Source organism: Cololabis saira, chromosome 10 (genome assembly GCF_033807715.1).
Source record: "Cololabis saira isolate AMF1-May2022 chromosome 10, fColSai1.1, whole genome shotgun sequence".
NCBI lineage: Eukaryota > Metazoa > Chordata > Actinopteri > Beloniformes > Belonidae > Cololabis > Cololabis saira.
In genome coordinates this window covers 41,650,458-41,670,773 of record NC_084596.1, presented here as the reverse complement: position 1 = coordinate 41,670,773, position 20,316 = coordinate 41,650,458, and the positions used below count along the sequence as shown (strand labels likewise).

Genomic DNA, 20,316 nt, shown 5'->3' with positions numbered 1-20,316 from the left:
CAAAAGAAAAGACTATCCAAACTGTTATCGTCAACAAAAGCACAAACCCATGTCTGTCATGCCGCTGGGTTGTATCAGTGATGTTGCCAAAGCTCTTTCACGCTTCTGTGATGCCAAAGTGAGACAGAAAAGAACTCTGCCGGCTTCAAGGTTACACGTCTCACCGTGTTTGCAGCATTTGTGCAAAACTAAATCAACATCTTTTATTTTGCAACCTTAACAAAACCATTTCTGTTTTGAAATATACAAAGCATGAACAATGCACTTTTGTATACCTTAAGATGTTTTTTGGCAGACTAATGCTTTTTCATTAGTATCATTAGTGTGGTATCATCAAAAACAACACTTCCTTCTCAGTGTTGTGAGAGGAAATGATGATAGAAAGTGTTAAAAGCTTTCACGTCTCCAACATTTTTTGCAATGTGTTGCAGGTCGGAAATGCACGGATGGATTTTTATCAATAAAGAGAAAGAAAATGATCAGGATGAAAAAAAAGAAATACATCTGGTTTCCAGTGTCTGCAGAAAAAAAAAGAGAAGAAAAACCTTTTTAGAGTTTTGATGGACCTCAATGGGCACTTACAAGAGCACTCATTTTTCAGGAACCTGAGAGCATGTTGACCTCCCTGCCATGGAGCTGCTTGTGCAGTAGAGACGGCCGGGATGCTCACTAATTGGGATGCATCAAAGGATTGCATGTGAATCTGAAGGATCATTTAGACCAGAAAAATATATTATGACGGAAAAAGAATCTCAAGTGGGGAAAAAAACAAAACAGACACAGGTGAACTCAAAATTTCTTTGACGACCTCTTAACGACAGGAAGTAAGATAAAAATAGCACATGCTGCCATTGCTTATACTACTTAGTTGTGCTATATACAACCATAATTATCAATCTTTCTGTGCGTTTGAGTTTGTGATTGTCCTCTTTTTAGTTGGCCTCTTACTCTCCCACAACGCACGTTTGACTCCCACAGGTTGCTCTTTCTTACTTGTCCTGCAACAAGCTTGATGTCTGAACCCGCTGTTTCTGTTAGCTGTGTAATAGTAACACATTTTAAAAATCAAATCACAGATCTGGGATGCAGTCATCGCAGTTATGCCGCAAATGCTATATTTTTCATTGATCCACACCAAGGGCGTAGGTTTGGTCTCAACATTGGTAGGGACGATATAACAGCATAACCTGCATGTTCACTTTTTGCTGGGGACGGGACATTAATAAGACCAAACAGATTGGGTGAACGGGGGTCAGGGATACATTTGTCACGAATATGAACCTAATTAATTGATAGGCTAAATGATCAATGCAAAATAAATCTGTATTGACTTATACTAACTTTCATGTGTATTGAGTCACCTGATACACGGTTCCATTCAAACCTTTGTTTTCAAAAACTACTAATGAAACATTTTGAAAACTTCCAGAATATTCCAGGATTTTATTAGCAATTTAAATTGCAATATTTGAACATAACTTAAATTATATTAACATGAGTGGGGGGCATGGTCAAGTCATCAGCCAATCAAACGTGCCTTTGAGGGAAAAAAAAAATGGACCGGCAAATTCAGCAAGTGAAAAGGGGTAAATGTAAGTCTGAACATAATGAAAATAATTCACTTAATAATGGTAGGGTCAATTCTATCCTTACAACATTTGGGAACACAATCTAAATTACCTTTATATCTGAACTCATTATATAATGCAAATAAGGTTGCTTAAAAGTTGGTGGGGACAATTTGAGCCTCCTGAAAAGTTGCTAGTGTTATGTCCCTACCGTCCCTATGCAAACCTACGCCCTTGATCCACACACTGCTTCATTTCCAGTTGAACAGTTAACAGCATGACCTTCGATACAACTTGGATTAATGCTATCAGGACCAATATCAGTCATGGATCTGCAGCTGTTTTGCAGTTCACCAGACTGGATCTCACTTTTAAAGGAGCAATGAGTAAGATTATAGGTCAAAATATCCCCAAATAACCTGGAAACAGCAAGAGAATGAGAGGACATAAGCTCAGTCCCGTCATAAAATGATGACTGTGTATTTGGCTGCAAAGATATCTGCCGAGTCAGCGTGCTAAATAAGGAGCATCGGTCTCGTAATACCAGTTTCTGTCAAGTTTCACGGTAGCAAGCAACACAGCGGTCTCACTACAACATGATGACACGCAGAAGTCGCGCGGTTTGTGGCCGTACTTGAACTTGCTGTCAGTCATGTAGGCAGTAGTCGAGTTGAGGGGGGATGAGGGGGGGTGGCATCCCCCCTGAAATAAAAACGGTCAAAATCCATTTCCATCCCTTATGTCATTTCATCAATGAATGTGGTTTTACTGCTATTTCAACATTTAGAGTCATCACCAGAAAAATAACACCATAACTTATTTGACATTTTTCATCTGTTTCAAGTAAATTTTCCCTTGAAATAAGTAGAAAAATCTGCCAGTGGAACAAGATTTATCTTCTCATTACAAGCAAAAAAAAAACTTGTTCCACTGGCAGATTTTTCTACTTATTTCAAGTGAAAATCTACTTGAAACAGGTGAAAATTGTTGTTTTTTTCAGTGATGAGTCTTGTTTTTTTTTACTAAAATGAGACATTTTAACTAGAAATAAGACAAATATTCTTGTTAAGATTTAGAGTTTTTGCAGTGATCCATTTTACTTATCCTGTGAAGGACAGAGTCATATTGATAAGTTCAGAAAAGTGTTTTTTATTGTTGTGTTTTGATGTATTTGATGTAAGCCCAGTGGATATTTAAAGCTTACAGAAGGCTGCATTTAACTGCTGCTATGTCATTCCTGCAGTATTTCTGCAGGTGTTTTGGTCAGTGCTATTATTTGTAATATATTATATTATTTGTAATCAGCACAAATTATCTGTCCCCATATGATAAAATCCAACATCCCCCCTGATTTTCTTTTTCAACTCGAGTACTGCATGTAGGTACTGTCTCCAAATAAACAGAAACAGCAAGGATGGATGAAGCTCTCGGGAAGAGAACTCTAGAGAACCGGTACGGAGAAAAAGACCTGTCAAGAGGTGAAAAATGAACAGATGAAACCTTAAAAAAACGAAAGGAGAGGTTTTTCCCCGTTGGAGACGGCTCGTGGACAGCAAGGAAAGCTTATGAATGGCTGCTGATTTGGTTGAGTAAGTTATTTATAGGACGGTTCAGCACCAAATGCATTGATCTCCTCTAGCCCTGCCTGCCTGCCTGCCGTACGCCGACGCAGCGCTGCTTTGACTCCTTTCAGAATTACAACCGCAAACACAAAAACACCTGAGAAGGACGGTTTGGAAATGGAGATACTTTTAGAATTGATGGCGAGAAAAGAAAAGGGAAACTGAGTCAGCCTCAGTCAGAGATATTGATTTCTTTTTTTTCCATATTCTATGTTTTGATTCTCAGATAAATGATTTTAGGTAAAGATGAACTTCCTCATGTTGTTGTTTCACCTTATAAAAAGTACTTATGTGATCTGAGGAAGTGTTTGCAGTTTAAATGACAGGATTAATAATAATAATGATGATGATTATCATTATTATTATAGTTGTTTTCATCTTCGTGGTCTCAAAAAAGCACTTTAAATTGACTTTGTGTATAAAATGCGCTGCAGAAACGAAGCAGCTTTCACCTGCCTCTGATGAAGGCTGCTGGGATAAACTGTTGGGGTATTATTTAATCATGAATAAATGACATTATCCTGAAACGGCGTGCGCATTTTTGAACATTCTGCTTGAAATGTTGTGATGTCAGTAAAGCATCAGTGGTCAGCAGACTGGGATGGAAGGATTTGTGCAGCATACTCTCATAATAATTTCATATATATTTGTTTTAGATAAACAAGTGTGGAAATTAAATCCATTCTAATAACGCAGTAAATCTACAAGGGGTGGATAAGGCCTACCTGAGTTAATTATTTCAAAATAAATTATTTGATTTAGTTGAAACTTTGAATCCTATTTACTGCTCTGAATCAGTTGCACTACACTGAAAAAAATACATCTAAGGGCATGTAAATAAAACATATTTAAATCTGTGACATTAACAATTAAAAATGAAGTTTGTTGCTTTACATGAATACATCTAGTTTTGAACTTAATCTGCATTTGTTCAAAAAACCAGACATTGCATTTTTTCCTTAACAAGCAGTATTTCTGTAATCCCAGGCCACTTTTCATTTACACACAAACAACAAGAAATTATCTTGTTGTATTTACTTTTCCTTTAACAATTTTAATCTATTGGGCAGATTGACCAACGTTTAGATGAAACATGCTTTATTTGTTTAAGTAGAAACCACTGTAAAAAATATCTTGCTTGATCTACTTTAAAAAAATTACGGCAACATTTTCACATGAGATTTTTATGTAGATCAAGAAAGACTAGTCTTTGTATAAACTATTAGTATGTACAAAATTAATTTGCAAGTAAAGTCAACTTAATTTTAATTAAAAAATGTCCTTCTTTTCTTTTTTCCTCTTTTTCTCTTCCTTTTTCTTCTTTTTTTTCTTTTGTTTCCTTTTTTACTTTTTTACTTTTTAAAGTCAACTTAATTTTGAATTAAATAAAGTAAACTTAACACAATTAAGTTGACTGTACTTGCAAAATGTATTATTTACATACAAAAAATTAAGTCATTTATACAAAGACTAGTCTTTCTAGATCTACATAATAATCTCATGCAAAAAGTTGCCTTATTTTTTTTAAGTAGATCAAGCCAGATATTTGTATCAGTGTATGGGCCACTTCCTGTCATGAACCCCCCCGTGAAAAGACGCAGCGCGGACAAAGAAGAGGGTCAGTCAGACATCAAGGTCAGCGCTGCATTAGAACGGCCCGTAAATCCCACCCACTGCAGAGCGCCAGTCCCAATCACAACGCAAACGTCACAACTCTGCCTCACAGATTAAAAGACATATTGTGTTTTACAGCTTTTTGCATGAAACGGTGGGAGGTCAAAAACATGTGGGCAAAAAAAAAAAAAAAATGCTTGTCACTGAAATGAGTATTTTTCTGCATCTGGACTTCTTAGAGGAGCAGCTCAGTGGCCCGACGTGTTTCTGAGCCAGAGCGAAGCCGGGTGAGAGCCCAACCTGACCTCAAGGCTCACGATACGCACGGTATAGTTCACATATTCAGCTCCGTCACACGTTCGTGCACACTAACACTCGCCAGCGCGGTCGGCCCAGCCCATTTGCGAGCGCACTGATGCAGCAGGCCGAGTCCCGCATGATAGATGAAGGCTGTAAAGAAGCTTTGCGAGTTAAATCCAAACACAGCTGTGCTCTGTGGAAAAGAGAAAAAAGCACACACGCACACACACACACACACACGCACACGTGCGCACGCACACAAATATAAACTGAGCCGGTGAATGACAGTTGGATTTCATTTTAATACAACTCTGGTTGAAGTTGATTCATCTGCCCACAGTTTATCCATAATTCATTAACACTCTTGTTGGGAAATAGAGCACATTAGCAGACTAAAGAGGCACCGACTATGAAGAAATAGAGTATTTCATTAGGGATGATTATAGAAACGGATGCCTATTCATGTTTGGTTGGCGGGTCACTCGACCCGGGTTCACCTCCGACCCAGCAACCCTCGGCAGTCCTAATTAACTTAGCACAATAACCCAGTAGCACATAAGGCTGCAGGATTTATACTCTGACCTCAAGCATTTCTCCCACCTCAGGCCTCAATGAGCACTCAGTGATTCAGTGATACGCTCAGTCCTTGTTTTAAACATTTCAGAATCCGACTGCAGAGCGAAGCCATTACAAGTCATCCCAGTTTGATTGCTTATGACATGAGCATGTAACCGACTCTTCTTTTTGCCCGGTGTTCACGTTAAAAGCATCGCCCTCAGAGACACTTTATAGCAAACATGAATTGCTTTGTGATTGCACGGCTTTTCTGTGAATAATTCTCACGCTGCCATGGTGAGAGACACAACGTGTTATTAGTTTTCTCAAACTTGACGTCTCGCCTTTGTCCTCAGTTCTGGACTTTGTTTTTCAACCATATCCACTTATAGCTATTTTTGGAACCCCTTCTGTTGAGTTAGCTCTTAACTTTACACAAAAACAAATCATTGCATTTACTCTCTATTAGCCAGACGTGTAATACTGCTACACTGGAGGTCCACCAAGAGCCCTTCCATAGCCCAATGGCTTAGGGATGTCATGTTCTTTTTGAAAATGGAGAAAATAAAATATACTGTGAGAGGTTCAAGGAAGAAATTCTATGACATATGGCAGCCCTTTATAAAACATTTCAACGAGTTAGTGAAGCCTCCTCCTGATTGAGCCCATCAAGTACTAGTTTTTCAGTATGTACCCATGCTCTCATGCTAGCTGAATCGTTTTCTTGGTCCTTGAATTTGCCTTCCTGTTGAGCTACTAGCCACGAGATCCATCCCCAGCCAGTATTAGGTGCTACAAAATTAGAGGCGCCTTTTTTTCTTTTTTCTAGTTTTTCAATTTGATTTTATTCCTTTTGGGGTAATATTGTTGTGGCAGGGTGGAGGAGCGGCAGCCCTCCGTGTCCTCTCTATCCTGGCGGTCGGGCCCCCGTAGCACTCGCCCTGCTACACTGGCGCCCAACCGACAGGATAGAGAGGACACAGAGTTTTGTGCAGAACCCTTTATTTAATCCACAACCCGCCACACGTGCACAAGCACAGCATCACACAGCTCAGCAGCTTCAGCTTCAGTCTCCCAACGACCCCTTGCTGCTGTCCAGCCCCGCCTTATCAAGGCTGGCAGGGTGGAGAGCAGAGGTGGAAAAAGTACAAAAATATTGTACTTAAGTAAAAGTACAAATTTTCTGCTTGAAAATTACTTAAGTAAAAGTAAAAAGTACCCATTAAGAAAATTACTTAAGTAAAAGTATAAAAGTACCTCAACTTAAATATAATAAAGTACCAAAAGTACATGGTGTAAAATGTACTTAAGTACAAAAGTAAAAAGTACAAAGTACAAAGTACAAAATTCAAAGTACAAAATTATTTTCAAAAGGATTGCAAAGAAATGAAGAATCCAAGAATTTGCTTACAACTCTAAATAAAGGTGATATTATTCTGACCCCTTTAGTGTTTGTTTCCATTACCCCATTTTAATTTCTCCCTTTGCTCATCACTGCTGCTGTCCCCCATTGGCCCCGCTGACAGGTCCACCCCCAGCCTGTATATGCAGTGACAACATTTAGCAACCCCAGCTGATAAAGGATGAGACTTTTGAACTTTTAAATGCCAAAACCACCTTAGAAGGGGTGGAATCAAAGAATGATGCGCATGGACACGCGTCGGCTGCCGCTCAAGGCTGATTTATGGTTCCGCGTTACACCAACGTACCCTACGGCGAGGCTCTGCGTCGATTTAACGCGGAACCATAATTCAGGCTTCAGTCCTCCTCGGTACTCGACGCGACGGCGGTTCCTCCAGCCTTCCGGCCCGCCTCTGCGGCGCAACTCTCCCGGGAGCTGCGGCTCCTTCTCTGTATATTCACGCGCCCCCCTTCCTTCCCGTCCGACTTATGGTTCCGCGTACCCTACGCCGTAGCTCTGCGCCGGTGTAACGCGGAACCATAAATCAGCCCCCGCTGTGCTGTTCTTTAATTTGTAGCGAGTAACGACGTGTCCAATTTTAAATATAGCGGATTAAAAGTACGATTTTTTCCTTGAAAATGTAACGAAGTAAAAGTAAAAGTACAGAAAAATTAAAGTATCAATAAAAGTACAAATTCTCAAAAATCTTACTTAAGTACAATAACGAAGTACTTGTACTTCGTTACTTTACACCACTGGTGGAGAGGCTGACGGGACACACCTGTGTCCCATCAGCCTGAGTGGCTGCCGCTCCTCCACCCTGCCACAATTGTCTATTGCAGTTTTTTGTTGTTTTTTTTTTACCTTTATAATATATTAGTGTAATATGTTACTATTTTATATATGTATATATATTTGTGTTTTGGGTGTTTTGTGTTTTGGGGGGTTATAAAGAAGAAAAAAGATATTTGTATTGTACTCTATTGTGAGCAATGATGTACAGGATTTCTTTTTGAATAAACAAATCTTTAAAAAAAAAACTTGACGTCTGGCTGGAGTCACAGTCTTCTCAGGTGGTGTCACCGTGACAGAGTACACGAGGACTGCGTTAAACACGCTGGTGGATAAACACCACACACACAATCACTTTTCTGCATGTTTAAAGGTATTGTGACATGAAAAACACATTTTTTTGATTTTTTGTGTTTTGTTGGGTGTCTTGACATCAATTACACCCAAAAAAAACGAACTTTTAACATTCAGTGTATTGTGTGCTTTCTGGGATTTTCCGCATAACTATGCAAAAACGGCGCATCTGGTTTGGTGGCGGATCTAGACGTAACGGTCCGCTAAATCACCGCCCCCTCCACCCAGCTCCCTGCCTCCTCTCCTCTCCAGCGCACCATAAAGGCTGATTTATGGTTCCGCGTTACACCGACGCAGAGCCTACGGCATAGGGTTACGCGGCGACGCGCACCGTACGCTGAACCCTACGGCGTAGGCTCTGCATCGATTTAACGCGGAACCATAAATGAGGCTTAACACGGAGCTTTTTAGAGCCTCTTCTGTTCTCATCATGCCTTTATTTTTGTGATTGTTTGCTGTGGACTGCTTCGCCGTGCTGCTTTTCCGTGCATGCTTCGCCTGTCGCTCCCAGCTTAACTCTCAGACGCCGCTGTTAGCGTATTGCTTGCGGGGAGCTACGGTGCTGCCTTCCAGTCCTCTGTTCACGGACATCCCCGGGCTGTAGTCGCCCTGTCTGGGCTGTGTGTGTGGGTGTTTGTGGTTCGGTGTGCGCGCGTGTGTGTGGAGACGGCAGAAGTGTGTAGCAGTTGGGTTGGAGGAGGTTTGGAGGAGGAGCGGGGCAATGATTGACAGGAAAGGGGGAAAAGGACGCGTTTTTCACTGCGCAAAAAAACACCGTCATAAAAAGCTTTTCTTGTTACACCCTTTTAGACACATTTGAGGGATGTTGGCCAAGACTTTTAATAGTGTTAAAAGCATGTTAAAAATGATGTCACAATACCTTTAAGCTTATTCACCAAGCTCCAAGTGTACGTCAACACTGTAGTAGTCGTGATAGTAGTTAGGGATGGGAATCCAGAACCGCTTCATGTTCAGAACCGGTTCCCAGTGTTTCAATTCCTTGGAATTGTTTGCCAATTTTGTAAAACAATTCCCTTTTCGATTCCAGTGGGCACGAATGATGATCATTACGCATGTTTCATAGCAACATGTGTAAGCCAGCAGTCAGTAGTAAACATGGCGCCCAAGCGATACAAACGCTTAAACGCCTGGTTACATCTCAGTAAAAAATATGACAACAGGGCAACTTGCAATACTTGCCAAGTAAATCATTCGTCAAATGGTTAGGGTTGCAGATTTGCAAAATACACAGTTTGATTGGATTTGACTTGATTGTGTTTGTCACTGGCTGACAGTTTTATTTTTGAGTACTCAGTTCATTTATCCTTTTAAAAAGGAGAATTTTAATATCTATTAGAAAATTGTTGGACATTCTCGTGGAATTGCCACAGAATGTGTATATTATATGAATAATTTAAGCGGTGAAGGAACATGGATTTACAGCTTTCTTGTTTTGTCAGGAAAGCTGTTATTCAGTCAACGAGAATGTCGTATTGAGACCTGAACCTTGGATGTGTTGCAGGGCTGAAAGAATACTAAAGAATTGAATGTGCTCTGGTGAGTTTATCATCTTCATCTTTCAGGTCTCATTTCTCAACCTTCCTGCCTATTCACGTAATCCAGAGACGGATAACAATACGATCCATTTTCAGCTTCTTTGCTCTACTTGCAGAAAAAAACATCAGCATGTGTGTATGTACACACAAGTCCAAAGACATGGATGTGTGTCGCCATGGCAGCGGTCCGGCTGTCCGGCAGGGAATACGAGGTTCGTGTGAGTGTTTCCCGTGGGATTGTCGCTGCTTACCGAATGAGATCCAGCAGCGCGTCGGCAGAGCTGGTCATTGGCTTCTTGCTTTCTTCAGAGTCCTCCTTCTGGGCGGCGCCGCCGGGGTGGATGATGTACACCATGACGATGCCCACCACCACGGCAACAAACGTGGTCCACAGGTAGTAAGAGATAGTCATGATGCCCAAGCGGCTGGAGCATTTGGCATCCAGAGCCGCCAGACCAGACATCAGACTGACGGGAAGAGAAACAAACACAGAGGAGAGACAGAAAGACATTAGTAACTATAAGAGACTATGAAAAATGGCAGCTTTAAATTGAATTACATAGAAAAGAATAAGATATTAGAAAAGTTGAGTTCATGGATGTATTTGTCCATTACATCATGGAAATAAGTGTTTCTGGGTTCTGGGTTATCTTACAACGTCATTGTGCCTCCCATTCCTGAAGGAGGATGCAACGTTAAGCTCCTATTGAAAAAAGTTTCTTTAAGCTTCACAAAATATTCAGATAGGTTTACTATCCACCCTCCTTTACGTGTCTTTACGGACAAAAACCTGACTGCAGCTTTTACTGAATGCACAAGGAGCTGTTGTTCGGTAGCAACACTTGTAAAAAAGTAAACATTTCTTTATACACTTTTCATAGTTGTATTACCCTTGTTAGGTCTGAGAGACTTCAGAAGATTTTCTCCAAACACAACATCCCTGCTCAGAAAGTATCGATACCCTCACACAAAAAACAAAAACCAAACTGAATCTGCATCTTGCACCAAGACCAGACCAAACATTGAGCTTCATGGTGTCTTCATGACATCTAACAGGCTATAGTCACTCAGTTTGAACATATGAAATGTTTTTCTATGTTCTATTGTGAATCAAATGCTAAGTATTTGCGTGAGCGTTGCAGATCATTGCATTCAATTTTATATATCTCCATTTTTTTTTTAACCCTTGTACTGTCTTTGGGTCAAAATGACCCAATTCTTCTATCCTTCTTTCCTCCTGCTCTCTCCTTCCTTCTTCCTTTCCTCCCTTCCGTCATTCGTTCCTTTATTACCTTCTTTGCTTTTCTTTCCTTCTTTCCTTACTTTATCCATTCCTTCCTTCTTCCCTCCCTTCTTTCTTTCCTTTTCTCCATTCCTTCCTCCCCCTTCCTTTTCTCCCTTCTTTCCTTTCTTTCTCCCTCCCTTCCATCTTTTCTCCTTTCTTCCTTACTCCCTTTCTTATTTCCTTCCTTCTTTTCGCCTTTCTTCCTTACTTCATTCTTTCCTCTATTCCATCTTTCCTCCCTTCCTTACTCCCTTTCCTACTTCCTTCCTTCTTTTCTCCTTTCTTCCTTCCTTCCTTCTTTTCTCCCTTCACCCTCCCTTGACCCAAAGACAGCACAAGGGTTAACAGATTTCACTATTCCTGCATTCCTGCCTTGACTTTCCTCCTCAGATAGTTTCAGTCATTCACTCCTTAGTTCATGTGACCAGAGTATAGCACTTGCTGACCAAGGTACAAAAGACTCTAATGACTCTCAGGAGACAAAAAAAAAAGACTTTTACTCAGCATTTAGAAAAGTACTCACACCATTTTTAACTTCTTTACACATGTCCATGTTTCCAGGACCAAATAAAACCTGTTGCTTCACGTGGACAAACAGCTAGGAGCCAGAGGTTTTCATGCGGATCGATCCAAGCTGCTGAAGGCTGGATGTTATGGCCTGAGGAATAAGCCTTATAGCCTCAGAGAAATCATTTATTGGTACCAATCTTAATGAGCATAGTTGTTAAATGTTGAACTAATCCTTCAAATTAGACCAATTACAGATGAAGCTGCTAAAGCTACCGCTGAGTGGCTTAAGACACCCTGTATAGCTCACAATGGATCACCATTTAACCTCAGCAAACAGGCCTCGTCCCTGCACGTGCAAGTACATAATCTTTTTTTTAAAGCATACTATCATTTTGTATTTATCAGAAGACGAACTGACAATGGCTCATCAGCAGCGTGTCAGTGCAGGAGAGGTTAGTGTCGCTGCAGCCACAATCAGTATGACAAAGAAAAATAATGCCCAGGTTGGTTTGTTGTTGTTTTTTTTTAACTAATCAAAGTATTTGTTGCACTAAGGATGAAAGTGCATGATGAGGTTCCACTGAGAAAATGTGTCAGGGGGGTCCGGTCAGGAGATATTTACACCCATTCATTCGTCACCCGTTTGTATTCACGAAGAAACAGACCTGCCATTTGGGCAGAGGTGGGTAGTAATGAGTTACATTTACTCTGTTACATTTACTTTAGTAAGTTTTGGGGAAATGTTGTACTTTTAGGAGTAGTTTTGAATCACTATACTTTGTACTTTTACTTGAGTAGATTTGTGAAGAAGAAACTGTTCCTCTTACTCCGCTACATTAGGCTACGTTGAGCTGTTACTTTTCTTTTATCCCTTTTATCCGCGTACGCGTCAATCTCATGACATCACTGGGTAATTCTTTGGGAAAAATATTTGTTTTTGCATGTTTTGTCACATTTACACAGACTCAAACACACACAGAGTTTCTATGAGTTCATGTTTGTTCTAGTTCTGCCTGGTTAAAAAAGAAAAGTACAAAGGCTTGAAATTTTGTGCTACTGGTGCTTAATTTATTTTTTTATTCTGTTATTTTATTTATTTTATTATGTATTAAAGTACTTGAATTTACTTTAAGATTATTTTAATTTAAGCTATTTTTTATTAATTTTATTTTATTTTATTATTTTATTGATTTAATTTGCCTGAAGATGATTATTTTGTACTTTTGTCTGTTTGAATGGTTGTGTTAAAAAAATAAATCAGATGTTACTCAACAGTTACTCAGTACTTGAGTAGTTTTTTCATCAAGTACTTTTTTACTTTTACTCAAGTAATTATTTGGATGACTACTTTTTACTTCTACTTGAGTCATATTATTCTGAAGTAACAGTACTTTTACTTGAGTACAATTTTTGGCTACTCTACCCAGCTCTGCATTTGGGACAAACGTACACTTTTTCAACATCTGTGTTGTTCGGAGTGGGGTTTTTCTTTCATTTTGAGAACAGTAGTTATTAAATTCAAGAGGAGACGGCTGCACAAACCGGCCAGTGACATGTTTGCTCTACAAACGCAGTCTGCACCGTGAGCAGGACGTCTTGTCTGTCATGTAACAACAACGACTAGTTCACGTGTACATCGTTGTCAAACATTAGTTGACTTTACTCTATCGTGCATGTTTTCTGTAGCTACCATGACGGCCACAGATTCTCCAAGTCCTGCAAAAGTCTTACAAGCAATGCTTTATAGCAGAAGTTCTCAACTGGTGGGTCTGGACCCAAAAGTAGGTTGTGGTGCCTTTGGCTCAGGTAAGATAAAGTTATCAGGTAAATATATATATGTAATATATACTGTATTTTCTGGACTATAAGCCGCTACTTTTTTCATAGGTTTTCAACCGTGCGGCTTATACAAAGGTGCAGCTATTCTGTGGATTTTTCTTCCACAGCTCGGGGCGCTCTAACTGGAATTAGAATCAAAACTAAGACAAAATAAATGCAAAGAAGAATACGCTACTTCTTCTTTAGCAGATAGAAGTAGAAGCAGATTTCAAACAGATAAATAGATAAATAAATACTGGTTATTTTCTCTTGGTTCTGTCCTGTTTTAATCAGCAAAGTTGCTGCCGTGTTAAAAGACACTGTTAGGGAAGGATCTATTTAGGTACAAACATGTACATCATTTACAGTTCAAAATCCTTCTGTACATGTAGTAAATATCTAATCTAACAACAGAAATATCTGCGGCTTATATGCAGGTGCGGCTTATAGTCCAGAAAATATATACATCATTTTTTTGCGTTACCTTAATTTCCCTTTTTGATTTCACATTTGTGCATGGCAGCACTGTTAATTCTGCACAATCTGCGGTTTAAACTACACCATCTTTTCATCAAATACATTTTAAAAGTAGAACATTTTCCTTGATTTGAAATACATGCAGAACAATTTAGCATTTTCAAAATGTGTTTGCATTTTGATTAACAATCAGAACTGATGGAAGGTGATTGAAGGTGAAATGGTGCTGGCTGTTTCCCCCCATAAGGGTCTGCAGCAGACGGGTTCCCAGCCCGCCGTCCCAACAGCTACAACATCTATCATTTCAGTTTGACATTTTCTATCAGACCATCAAGGTTTAATTAACATTTAATCACAATTACGGCTGAAATGTTACCTTGGTGGCATCTGCAACACTTTGAATCCACTGTGCTGCAGTTATATAATGAACCACCTGCTGTTTCTCTATTGTACAGCAACAGGGGGACATATTATTGAACAGTAAAATCTCTGTGTACATATACTTATACTTATATATACGTATTTGGAGGGCCTGATCACAAGCTCTCACATACCACAACCATGTCAATGAGGTTTGGGCGGCAGAATCTGAAAGTATGTCATTCAGTGAGCGGGTCAGATTTGCAGGGGACTGTGACATCACAGATCCACATCAGGGAAGAATCACGAGGCTCTGCATCTCTATCACAACCCAACTTTACAACATGAACAGAGTTCTAAAAACATGCTAAAAAGGCAACGTTTGTATCGTATATATATGTCCATTTTAAAGAATGAAATTAAGTTCTGGGCAAAGGTTATATACCTCTGATAATTGTGTTTACTAAATAAAAACTTGGTAACTGCAGCCATGACAACAGAAAAAGGACCTTCCCTCAGCGGTTCGCAGTCCAACCTCCGGGGCCTCATTGTATGCTGCTTGTCTGGCTCTACTGCAGCTAAGAAACGCATAACGACTTATGAACAACTTTTGATTAGGAACGGACGATAAGACACTTGGACTGCATATTTAAAAAGCACACTTTTAATGTCAGGCTGTATAATCTGAAGCAGTTGTTGATTTCTGCTCCTTTTTACATTGGATAGATAAGACATGATCTTTATTTAACGTACTCTGCTGCCTCTTTGGTACATGCATTTATACATGACATCCCATATAATGGGATGTTGTAAAAAGGTTCAATTAAAAAAAACAGTGGAAAAACATTAGTAATAAAGTGTGAAGACTTGCACCTTTTAAGCTAATTCATATCGATCTAATTATTTCCTCAAGCTCAGCACAGGAAAAGAGGCTAATACTTTATATACTTCTACATGCTTTATTTAGAAAAGCAAAGCATGTGAACATTCACGCAACAGATGAGCCGACGGCTGGCGGGAGCGCGGTGGGGTTTGTTGATAACAGGAGCTCCTCATCCTCAGAGCCCAAACTGTAAAATTGATTCCTTGTTGCAGCAGCGGGATGCTAAATCAACAGGCAGCAGGTTTAATTGCTTGCAGGCTGCAAGCAATTAAACAAACTGAAAAGCCTAAGGCCACTTTTACACATATTTACAAAAACGGATACTTTCCCACTCTACGTTTTGAAAAATACCATCATTTACACAAACCCCTATAAATATGCTGTTAAGGTGCTATGAGCAGCCAGACCTACAGAGGGCAGTGTAACGAGAAGATAAAGTTTTAAGAAATTACCGTTTTTGGTGACTTTGAGCTTCGTTTTCGTGTAAACGAACGGCCAAAGCGCATGAAAACACCACCGCTTTTCAAAATACCATATCATTTGAAAACTTTTATTCCGGGAGAAACTAATTTTCTGACAGGGCATCTCAACAAATATCTATTTGGTGCTCTGATTTCTGCTGGCAAGAAAACCATCACGCGTCACTGGCTGCATCCCGACCCCCCCACAATAGAGGAATGGACTGATATTGTTAATGAAATATATAAAATGGAAAGGATTACTTTCTCACTTCGGCTACAAATGGATAAATTCACAAGGTCATGGTCAAAATGGGTCTCCTATATACAAAAGTCACAATTACCTAGAAACTAAATTACTTGTCTCCACTCACTTACTTTCTCGGTCATTTCCCTGTTGGTTTGAAGGACTGCTAGGTTTTATGCGTTTTATACGTACATAATTTTATGTGTGTGTATATCCAAACCCTTATAATATCGTAGTTTGGTCTCCCTACAACTGAATGTAGTCGCTGTTACAAGCCCATACATCCCGTTTTGATTCATCATTGTTCCTTTTTTTTTGTCTTTAGTTAGTTCTGTTTGTTTGTTTTTCCTTAAAAAATATAAATGTATGCAGGTTTTGTTTCTTTCAACATTACACAACTATAGGGCAACAGCTATGTTTTGACATGCTGATGTTTTTCTTTCTTCCTGACAATAATTGTAAACCAATTGTACACCAGCTGTGTAATGTAAGATGTGAGGATAATAATAATGAAAAAAAAAAAAAAAAAAGAAGAAAACACCACCGTTTTTGCTACGTGTAAACGGGGCCTAAGAAAAAAGTTCTGTGCGGTCAATGACAAAAATGTCTTCTGTGACGGACAAAGACTGGACTGGTCATGTTTCGATTTGTGCAACATGATTTGGGGGAGGCGTTTCCAAATCCTGTCGTCTTTCAGGGCGGCGTGGATCCACCACCCGCTCCGTCTCCTGCAAGCCAGTGCAGGGTCGTAATGTAACGCAGTACCACTCAGAGACCCCTCCTTACTCAGGAGAACGTCCTTCAGAGCACAGAGAGGACGAGAGCTAATTGAACATAAACAGTCTGAACATTAATACGACTCAGACAGGATCATGAACTATGGCAAGACGTATCCATGACCGTTACTTTGAATGATGTGTTTTTGGTCCAATTAAGACAAATATTTGGTGGAGGCAAAAAGAAACAAACTCTGGATACTATGAAGGATTTAAAAAAAGTCTTTGTCTTGACCATTTAACTATAACTAAAGTTATTCTCGCATCAAAACATATTAAAACTTCAGCCTGCTGGACCAACTTGATGATGCGACATGAATTGTGGGATACTTTGTGGTCTTAATTCCTTACAAGTAACACTGTTAGAGAGGACTACAGAGAGACATCGGGTGAAAAGCAACGGAATAACCAAGAAAAAGAAAATGAGCGAGAGTTACTGAGCAACACCACCATGATGTGTACACTGCAAAAACTCAAAATCTTAACAAGAATATTTGTCTTATTTCTGGTTAAAATATCTAATTTTTAATCAAAAAAAATCTCATTACACTTAAAACAAGACTCATCACTGGAAAAAAAACAACAATTTTCACCTGTTTCAAGTAGATTTTCACTTAAAATAAGTAGAAAAATCTGCCAGTGGAACAAGATTTTTTTGCTTGTAATTAGGGCTGGGACTCGATTAAAAAAATTTATCGAATTAATTACAGGATTTGTAATTAATTAATCGCAATTAATCGCAATTTGATCGCATATCAATTTTAGACCTGAGAACAATGACATTTCCGTGTTTTTTGTTTGTTTCAAATTGATTTTTGTATACGAGTGAATGATTGACTAGTGAAAACATATGTTCAATTTATGAAACAGTTTATTTTTATCAAGGTGGTGCTTCAACAAGAACAAATCAGTGCAATTTGCTGCAAAGTGCAGTAAATTAAATATATGCAGTATGCACATTGAATGAGACGGGTAGCCTATAGTCAAGGACCTTCTGTAATCAACACTTAAATATAACAAAATACTTTCAACTGTTTCAAGTTCATTCCAGAACATGGAAACACATTAGAAAACAGAGCACGATTCCATCCATCCGTTTTTTAAAACAAAATTTCCCATCCACGGGACCAACGAGACCCTTTTCATCTGCGACTTCATTCATCTTTAACGTGTGTGGTAACAACTTAGCTTGTGTTATGACGACGGCCGCACTTCGCTGTAACACTAATGCTAATGTTGGTTGCAGAACCTTGATAGAGAGAGTTGTGAAACGCTTTGATCTCACCGCGGAGCTCACGATGGGAGTCCACGTAAGTGTCATAACTCTCTTAGTGCGTCCCAAATGCCATACTAAAAAGTATATACTAAAAAGTATACTTAAGTTCGGCACACTTGTGAGTAAATATCAGTAAATATCATTAGGGTGGAAGTATGTGATTTCGGACGCAGCCTCTCTCTCAAGGGTCTGGTTGGTTGGTGCGCCGTCCGTGTGAAAGTCGTCCCGTGAGAAACGTTCCGAGGGGAAAAAACGAATGCGATTAAAATGCGCTATTTTTTCTAGCGCGCTATTTTTTCTGTAATTAATTAATCGAAATGAACGCGCTAAAGTCCCAGCCTTGCTTGTAATAAGAAGATAAATCTTGTCCCGCTGGCAGATTTTTCTACTTATTTCAAGAGAAAATTTACTTGAAACAGGTGAAAATTGTCAAATAAGTCTGGTAATGACTCTTGTTTTAAGTGTAATGAGATTTTTTGACAAAAAATTTGACATTTTAACTAGAAATAAGACAAATATTCCTGGTAAGATTTTGAGTTGTAGTGTAAAGGAGGAATCTCTCGAGCTTTAACAAAGAAAAAGGTTTATTTGTGTTGCTTTAAAACATCTTGAGGAAGATCCATACATCCAATCATCTATTCATTATCTATACCCACTTTAATCCCATTACGGGTCATGTGGGTCTAATGGGGACAAATCACAGATGTCAAAAGGCCGATTCAAGAAACTATAGGGATTTTCAAGAAACTACAAAGACATAATGTCTGCTATAGAAAAACTAATAATGTAGTATTTCCTTGCACTTGTTTCTCATTCTTTCAGATTGGTAGGAAGGATGACCTTAGTGAGGTAACGGAGTCAGGTCACTGACACCGAGACCAGGTGGAATTACGACAGTCTCCTGCCATGTGCAACGATCAGAACACACGTACAGCAGATCTGCCACAAGATTTTTGGACCATATGGAGCTTACAGTCCTCCTCTGCTCCACCTTTAGTGAGCAAGGGCTTAACAGTAATCCCACACACAGATGAAAGAGCAAAGGCAGAGGCTTCTCGGAAGGGGGAGTTGTCTGTGGAAACCAGAAGAAACGCTGTGAGCGCGGCCGGCGGCGCTCTGCTCCGGGACTGGGTCAGCATGTGACGCTCCACCCAAACAAGGATCTCAGAGAAGATCCTATCGCTAGAGGTGACTACTAGTACTTAGTCAAACATGGAATCCTTCAAGCTTTTTTTCAAATCAATGTCACGCCATGAATAAAGACAAAAACAAAACAACTCCTGGGTTTCCTCCGGGTACTCCGGTTTCCTCCCACAGTCCAAAAAACATGCATGCTAGGTAAATTGATGATTCTAAATTGCCCCTAGGTGTGAGTGTGAGTGTGTCTGGTTGTTTGTGGGGACTGCGGGTGGAAACTAGCATTTCAGCTAAAACCCGGTGTATTTACACTGCTTAATGTAGTGTTCATTAATATGCATTGTCCCGTCTAAATAAACTTTGAAAACTCAGAACTTCAAAGAAGCTTAGCAGAGTAATTGTACGACGGCTGAAACAGGAAGTGCCAGTGTTCACTGACTACGTTTACATGCAGTCAAAATTCAGGTTATTGCTAATATTCCGGTTACTGAAACATTCGGAATATTCCGTTTACATGGTAATTAATCATTTGGGATATCTGGATCAAAACAGCAACGCGCAGAGAATGTGATGACGCAATTCCCATCATTTCCGCTTCTTCTTCCTGTATCCAAATTCAAAACAAATGCTGTTTTGCGCAACTTTTCGCTCACCTTATTGTAAATCTCACTCTCCTGGTACTTTCTACCGTCTACAAATGCAGAAATGTTCATATCCTTCATTACATTTATGAAGTGATTAGTCTCCTCCTGGTCTTGTGTTTCTCTGTGTTTATAAGAACTTCCTGGACTCAAAAGACCAGGATTCCTTGCGAACAGAACATGTGCAGAAAACAAATTCATGACCGAATATTCGGGTTTTAAAAGGAGTAACCCAGGGGTCATAGACTGCGTTTCCATGCAGTCAATCACCCTTTTATAATCCGAATATTGGCAATAACCCGGTTGTGCACAGCCATGTAAACACCAATAACCCCTTTGAATAACCCGAATTTGCTAATATTCCGGTTTTTAAAAACCTGAATATGACCCCTGGGTTACTCCTTTTAAAACCAGAATATTGGGTCATGTAAACGCCTAACGGAATATCCCCATCAAACGGAACAGGAATTTGTTTTCCGCACATGCTCTGTTCACAAGGAATCCTGGTCTTTTGAGTCCAGGAAGTTCTTATAAACACGGAGAAACCAAGACCAGGAGGAGACTAATCACTTCATAAATGTAATGAAGGATATGAACATTTCTGCATTTGTAGACGGTAGAAAGTACCGGGATAGCCAGATTTACAAGAAGGTGAGTGGAAAGTTGCGCAAAGCAGCATTTGTTT

The 20,316-nt window shown here is 39.6% G+C and overlaps 1 protein-coding gene across 1 annotated transcript in view; it reads right to left on the bottom strand.

Annotated features, from left to right (window-relative positions):
• LOC133452103 (excitatory amino acid transporter 5-like) overlaps nt 1-20,316 on the bottom strand; it is a 64,332-nt gene that overhangs the window by 19,810 nt on the left and 24,206 nt on the right. Inside the window, exon 3 of the mRNA XM_061731302.1 lies at nt 10,015-10,230. Within this exon, the coding sequence (XP_061587286.1) occupies nt 10,015-10,230 (216 nt within the window). The remainder of the gene's footprint in view (nt 1-10,014; nt 10,231-20,316) is intronic.